The following is a 7,383-nucleotide window of genomic DNA, read 5'->3' as shown; positions in this document are numbered from 1 at the left end:
ATTCTTGGCCAAATGCACACACGCATCTTAAGCTTCCTCTAAGAACTTTCCTATACATGGACTTCGGTCTGCGAAGGCGTTCCTACCACAAAACGCTTTGAGGCCATACAAATGGGAAAATCCACTATATAAATGACTAGTACAATACAATACAATACAATAGGGTGGTAATTTTGTAGTAACCTTCTGGAGACCTTTTCATATATGGAAACTATGGTGGTCATTACGACCCTGGCGTTAAGGGGTTAACGGCGCCATAAAAGGTGTTTTACCAGCCGTTAAAGTAGGGTGCCGCAAAGGGACCTCGGTGCTAATTACGGTACCGCAATTTGCGGTACCGTACTTAGTGCCTTCCCCAGTCCCATTGAGCCCTATGGGGCGAAAATGGGAATGGGGAAGGGTCATGGTGAAATGGGGAAATACCGCCCCGCCAACCTTGGAATGGGGCGGTATTTCCCCATTCCACCATGGCAGACTCGTTACAACACCGGCACCAACCATGGTGCTAATAGCGCCATGGTTTAGCGCCGGGGTTGTAATGAGGGCCTATGTATGAGTTTGACCAGGTGTTTGGAAATTGGAGGGTAGAAGCAATGTTATCAAATAAGATATTTAATGGCCTGGCCTAGAGTTCTGCATAGACTTTCAGGTCTTTGTTGGGTAACCCCCCAGAGTACATACAGATTTTTGTTTTTTTTTATAATATTAGCTATCGCCTCATTATTAAAGTAGCATTGCCAGCAGCAAAAGATAGGTTATTTGGGTGAACTATCAATACCCAAGCACAAATTCACCAATAAATCGGTATTGTTTGTATGGATCATAAAAATACAATTTCCAGGCTGTTTCTGGAATCGGATTGCATTTAGACACACTTGTGCTTCTAATTACCCGATACCAATGACCAGAATTTAGTGGTATCCAAGTACTGTATATCAATAGCATATTTTGCCATCTAACAGAAGTTGCATAATTTTTGTGTTGCATGAGCTCTTATACTATTCTTATACTGTTATACGGATACTGAAATTATAGTTATAATACTGTTGCTTAATATTTTATGAAGTTTATATTGTGCTCTAATTAGATCACGCATATCACAGTATATGGCACAATTATTCAAGCTCTATGCATATTAATAAATAGAGCTGCCAGGGTTTCAGTTTGTGTATGTGTGATATATATATACTTGCAATTGGCTTATGTGTGACATTTCAAAATGTTGTGTGTGACACTTTGAGTAACACTTGAAGGGGCTTCCCCAGTAGCTTCCTGGTGTCAACAACCCAAACAAAATGTGGCAGAGAGCAGCTGGTTTGCTGGGTTTGTGGCAGTAGACATGAGGATTGGAATCCCCAGGATACAGATAAGAACCCTCGAAGGATATCTTGGAGAAGAAAAGTTACTGATGAACAGCAGGTGGTTTGAGCATGAGCATTACATCGACGCCTTGCCCCCCTGCTCCAACACCTCTTCCATTTGTGGCATTTTCCTTGATTTGCAGGAATGCGGCACAGATCATTCCAATGCATGAGTGTAACACTACATATGCGGTGTGGCAACAGGCTGCCTGGGCTAAGGTGATGAGCACCCTCTTGCTGTGTGCCCCTCAATCAGCGCACAATTGGCGAAAGGGACCATCCCCTGAAACTCATCAAATGAGGGATACATCCTGAGAAGGATTACCTAGTGAGGGCCCATCCTCTGTCAGGTGATCAAGTATGAGTCTGGTGGATCATCTTGCGACCAATCATTGGGCCTGTCAAAATTGGCACTTCAGGGAACCTGGGCACCTGATTAAATAGAAAAGCCTCCCATGGGCATGCTCCCATGCAGGAAATAGTCAAAACTATGAAGTTTGAGCAACAATGGAAAAGTGTGTCAGAGCTGGCAGGTTTTAAGTTTGTGTATGTTTCACAAGTACATGCACGTAATGGGTGAGGCATCTTCATGGGTTTTTTGAGTGACGCATGAGGGAGGTTGGGCCGAGGAAGGTTGATGCCACAGCTAAACCTAATGTGGCGGACAGCAGACAGAAGCTATCGGGGCAGGGGAATCGAGCAGAGAGATCGCAAGCTTGAAGATAAGGTCTGCGGAAGGACATTGTGCAGAAGGAAAGTGTTATAATGTGACTTGGATGGAATTATCTGATGTCAGATGGAGTTTTCTCTGACTACTGTTCCAATGATGTCAGAGTGTTCTTGTTTTCTTTTAGAGTATTCTAATGTTAGCAGTTGGAGAGTTTCTGCTTTGTCTCTGGATGCTCTGGCTGTGCTGGGGGTCCTTATACGGTATATCTTTCTAATAAAGCACAAAGTAAAAGACTATTTCCCGTGTAGCCTTCATCGTAACATTGGCGACGAGGATGGGATGTTGAAGCGGACCCCCAGCAGCACCAAAGCCGGTCTGCTTTATACCAGGCGTGGTAGCGGCCAACGTGGGAGCCAGTAACGTGTCCCCGAAACTACGCTATGGAAGTAAGCAAGTAAGTTCTCCCTGGTCCTTGATCGCCCGCCCGCCCCTCCGAGTACTCCCCGATTCATAATCACAGCTGCAGAGGCCTCCAGAGAGCAGCCACGGCCGCTGCAGCTCCAGCGCGAGCCCGTGTACGCTAGTCCCGGGCTCTTCCGTATTACGCGGTATAGAGGCGCACTCGCAACGGGCAACGTGCGAGTAGCATCAGTCTATCCGTATCAAGCAAGAGACACAAGTGGTGTCTGCATCAGTCTATCCGTATCAAGCAAGAGACACAAGTGGTGTCTGTAAGAGGAAGGAGGAAAAATAAAGGGAGGGGCATTCCAAAGGAGTCACTAAGCAGTCACTAAGCAATAACACACAAGCATTTGGTGTGGGGTCACTAAGCAATATCACACAATCATTTGGTGTGGACACTGGCAAAGAAGAACCACATTACAAGGACAGGGCCCACAGGGAACAAGGATCCAGGGAGCGAGAGTGTGAGGGACAGGCAATGCAGGCAGCCACCAGAGACATACTCACCAGAGACATATGAGAATATCAAGTTCCTCCTATAATAAGCACATCGAAGAGGAACTTATCTGTATACAGTTGAATCTCACCTGGCAAAGTGAGAAAGTGTCCAAAGATCACGGAGTCTACAGTCTGTCAAGGAGAAAAGAAACAAAACATTGTCTCTTGTAAAGCTTTGGGAGTCAAAAGTGAATCAAGATGGCCTTGCCGGATATAGCTTGTCCTCCAGTCTTCATGCCCATTCCAGGGCCTGCAAAAATATGATGGGCTCAGTGGCGTAAAGGTTTCATGCATTACCTTAAAGCGGCTCGTGGTAATTCATATTCCAATGAGAGAAAACTTGCATTATTGTTGCATTTTTTGGGGTATGAAGGGCAAAGGATCTTTGAAACACTTCCACAACCAACCGGAGACGGAAGTGGTGATTCTGCGAATGAATTTGAAGCAGCCCTTCTCAAATTGGATTTACTCTTCAATCCCAAGACAAGCACAATATTAGAGCATTTCAATTTTCGTATGCGAATGCAAGATCAAAGGGAATCAGTAGAGGAGTATGTGACTGCTTTACGACATCTGGCTTTATCATGTAAGTTTCAAGGGTCATTTGATGAGCACATACGAGACCAATTTATGACTCATTGTAAATCGAATAAAATTCGTGACAGCTATGGTTGAGGGATGAGCCCACCCTTGACGAGGTATTGGACATAGCAAGACGTGTGGAGCATTCATTGGCTTGTGTGGCAAAATTGGCGAAGAAAGAAACCAATGAGTCAAAGGAAGGGAAATTGGACATTTTAAATGTGGTTGATGCCAAGAGTAAGAAAAAAGGGAAGGACAGACAAGCAACACGTGGAATCGTGGAAGACAAAAAGAGACAAGGAGACTTCCAGAAAGTAGAGAAAAAGGAGGAAAGAATATGTTTCCGATGTGCGAGCAGCAGTCATTTCACAGCATCAGTGGTGTGCCCAGGGCGAAGAACTATTTGCTCAAAATGCAAGAGAAAGGGGCATTTTGCAAACTGTTGCAAGAACTATCAGATGGGTCAGTTTAACCAAAGAAGGTTGTTATAAGTCAACGAGGAAGATGAAGCAAGATCATCGGATGAAGATGTGACGCTACCCTTACAGAATGTTAGTGTTAATACCATAAATGTGGTGTGGAATAATGAGGATAAGTGTGAGCATCTGTATGCTACAGTGAGAGTGAATGGGTATGATGTACGCATGATGGCCAATTCAGGGTCTAAAATCATGTTAATGTCGAGAGACGTATTTGAAAGGGAACTGAAGGGTGAAACACGAGAGTTACTGAAACCAGATATCAATCCTGGGGGATATAACCAAGACAGAATAGAGTTGTTAGGTTATGTTGTGGGAAAATTCGAGTTCAAAGGTCGCCATTGTGAAGGAAAGATATATGTTACCAAGAAGGGACTCACTTTGCTAGGATGGAGAGAGCAGAGGAATCTGAAAATAAGGCTTGACCCTAATGAGGAAGAACAAGTGTTACAGGTGGCGTGCACACCTGTGGTGAATCATCCGAGAGTTTTTAAGAAGACTCTGGGTAAGGTAAAAGGAGTCCAGCATCAGATAATTGTAAAAAAAGGAAGTTTACCATAGTTGCCAAATTAAGACCTGTTCCATTGCCCTTGAGGGTTGGTGTTAAGAAAGAATTGGAGAAATTGTTGCAGATGCGAGTGATTGAAAAGGCAGGAGGGGTGGAGTGGACCTCACCAGTAGTGGTTGTAAAAAAAGGGTCTGGCGAGCTGAGGGTTTGTATTGACTTACGTAAGCTCAACAAGTGTGTTCTAGTTGATAGACATCCACTACCGAACATGGGAGAGATGTTGACAAGTGTGGGGCGCGGTAAGGTATTTACAAAACTGGACACAGCGTCAGCTTACCACCAGGTGGAGTTGGAGGAAGGTTGTAGAAAGTTGACGCCATTCATCACACATGAAGGAGTGTACCAGTTTAAGAGGATGCCATTTGGTTTGGTGTCAGTTTCATCAGTCTTTCAAAAGGTGATGGACCGGTTGTTGAAAGGAGTGAGAGGGGTTTTCTGCTTTCAAGATAAGGGCCTCATCACGACTTTGGCAGTAGCCCATAAATCCGGCAGTCGCGCTATTACTGCCGTATTTAAGGGTCCGCCAAACGAGGACTTCGGCGGATTTCGCCCCAGCTCTTGGCTGGGGGGAAATCCGCCGAAAATTCACGCTATAACCGCCGGCGGGAAATCCGCCAGCGGTAAGAGCGCAAATTTTCCCCATTGAGCCCAATGGGGAATGGGGCATTCCCGAATGGGCTCAATGGGAATGGGGAATTACATTACCGCCGAACTCGTGATCCACCGATATTAGCGCCGGGGAGTTCGGCGGGAGGGCTAATACCGCCGGCGTTACCACCAAAGTCGTGATCAGGCCCGATGTCTTGGTCTGTGGCGAGACAATGGAGGAACATGATAAAGTGTTGGACACTGTGTTGAGGATATTTGAGGAGAAAGGAATCACGTTGAGAGAGGAAAAATGTGAGTTTGGTGTGTCCAAAGTAGAGTATTTGGGGCATGAGGTGTCCAGTGAAGGGGTGAAAACGAAAGGGAGTTTGGTGAACTTGATTAAGGAGGTGAACAAGCCGGCAAATAACGCTGAATTACGATCATTCCTTGGCATGACCGAGTTCTACCAAAAATGTGTGGAGAATTATACTATCAAGGTGGTAGAGATGAGAAGGTTGTTGAAGAAAGGTGCTGAGTTTGTATGGAATGAGAGATGCGGAATGGAATTTCAAAGGATAAAGGATGAGATAAATTTAGCACAGCCGTAAGGTTGTTTTGACTCGAGGAGAACTACTGTCATCACGGTGGATGCAAGTGAGGGCGGTGTTGGTGCTGTTCTATCACAGATATGTGATGACGGGTCTGAAGAAGTGATTGCGCATGCGTCTCGAGGATTAAGAGGTACAGAAGTGCGGTACTCTGTGTTAGAGAAAGAAGCTTTATCATGCTAATGGGCGGTAGAGAGGTTCAAATATTTTGTGTGGGGAACTGGTTTAATTATTCGGATGGACCACAAGCCTCTCAAAGTGATTTTTAAGAATAAGGGCCTGGACAAAGTTTCACGCAGGGTGGCTGGATGGGTCACTAGGATGCAGTGTTATCGATTCAAAATGGAAGTGATCCCAGGAAGGGAGAATATTTTAGCGGACAATTTGTCGTTACTAAAGGTATCGTCGTATAACGTGGTTGAGGATATTGATATGGAGATGGTGTTCGTAAATTCCGATGGTATTGTTTCTAAGGAGGAGTGGCTTGAAGAAGTAAAGAAGGATGTGGTGATGAGTCGAGTGATAACTTATGTGATGACATCGGTGTGGCCTAAGAGAGTTGAATTGTTGGAAAGAGAGAAGCCATTTTGGGAGGTGAGAGACGAGATGTCTGTATCAGACAGTATGTTGTTTAGGTGGGAACGAGCAGTGGTTCCCGAAGGTATATGAGCTAAAGTTGTTGATCTGGCTCATGGTGGTCATATAGGGGTCTCCAAGACCAAAGGAGTTCTGAGATGTGATTACTGGTGGCCGGGTTTCGGCAGAGATGTCGAAAGACGACTGAACGAATGTCCGATGTGTGTTAAAATTGGCAAGGGTAGTGAAGCGAGAAAGCAACCAATAGTGGATGTGGGTGTTCCTCCAGCGTTGTGGTGTGATGTGGCCATGGACATTCTAGGTCCTGCTGATTTGGGATATGGTAGGGGCAAGTTTGTGGTGTTGGTCATGGATCTGTTTTCTAGATGGTGTGATTTCAAGGTTGTGAGGGAAATTTCGGGGGAGAGTATGGTAGATGTGCTCCAAGAGATATTTGCGAGAGAAGGTGTCCCGGAAAGTATTCTCACTGATAATGGAACACAATTTACTGGAGAATTTTTTATCAAATATTTAAAGAAGTGTGGAGTAAAACTTAAGAGGTCTGCGGTGTACCACCCCGAGACTAATGGGGTGGTCGAGAGAATGAATAGGTGTGTAATGGAGAGTATTTGCATGGCTCAAGAGTGTGGATATGACAAGAAGGTGGCTATCCAGAATAGGCTGTGGTCTTTGCATATGGCTCCTCACACTACCACTAGGTTATGCTCTTTTGAATTGATGAGAGGTCGTAAGCCAAATTCGGTGGTGTCCCCCGTGGTTGGGTAGAAGTAGAGAGTCTGATTTGGTTGTGGATGAGGTGAGAAGGATGTTAAAGAAAAAGAAATGGGTAATGCATGAGAATGAAAAGAGAGTCAAGAAGGAGTTACTAGTAGAATGTGGTGATTGGGTAAGGATCAGGAAGGGTGTGGTTAAGAGAAAGGGAGACTCCTTATATTCGGAGCCTGTGAAAGTAGTTGCTGTTTTGAAGGGA

The 7,383-nt window shown here is 45.0% G+C and overlaps 1 protein-coding gene across 1 annotated transcript; it reads left to right on the top strand.

Annotated features, from left to right (window-relative positions):
* Positions 1 to 5,441: 5,441 nt before the first annotated feature.
* Positions 5,442 to 5,816, top strand: LOC138561322 (uncharacterized). The gene has a single exon (XM_069642759.1). It carries the CDS (start codon positions 5,442 to 5,444, stop codon positions 5,814 to 5,816), a length of 375 nt encoding a protein of 124 aa, XP_069498860.1.
* The last annotated feature ends 1,567 nt before the right edge of the window (positions 5,817 to 7,383 follow it).

Source organism: Ambystoma mexicanum, chromosome 1q (assembly GCF_040938575.1).
Source record: "Ambystoma mexicanum isolate Mex_15411 chromosome 1q, UKY_AmexF1_1, whole genome shotgun sequence".
NCBI lineage: Eukaryota > Metazoa > Chordata > Amphibia > Caudata > Ambystomatidae > Ambystoma > Ambystoma mexicanum.
This window is presented reverse-complemented; position numbering and strand designations above follow the sequence as displayed.

Coding starts and splice junctions, on each gene's coding strand:
- LOC138561322 (XM_069642759.1), top strand. CDS start 5,442: ATGGAGGAACATGATAAAGTGTTGGACACTGTGTTGAGGATATTTGAG.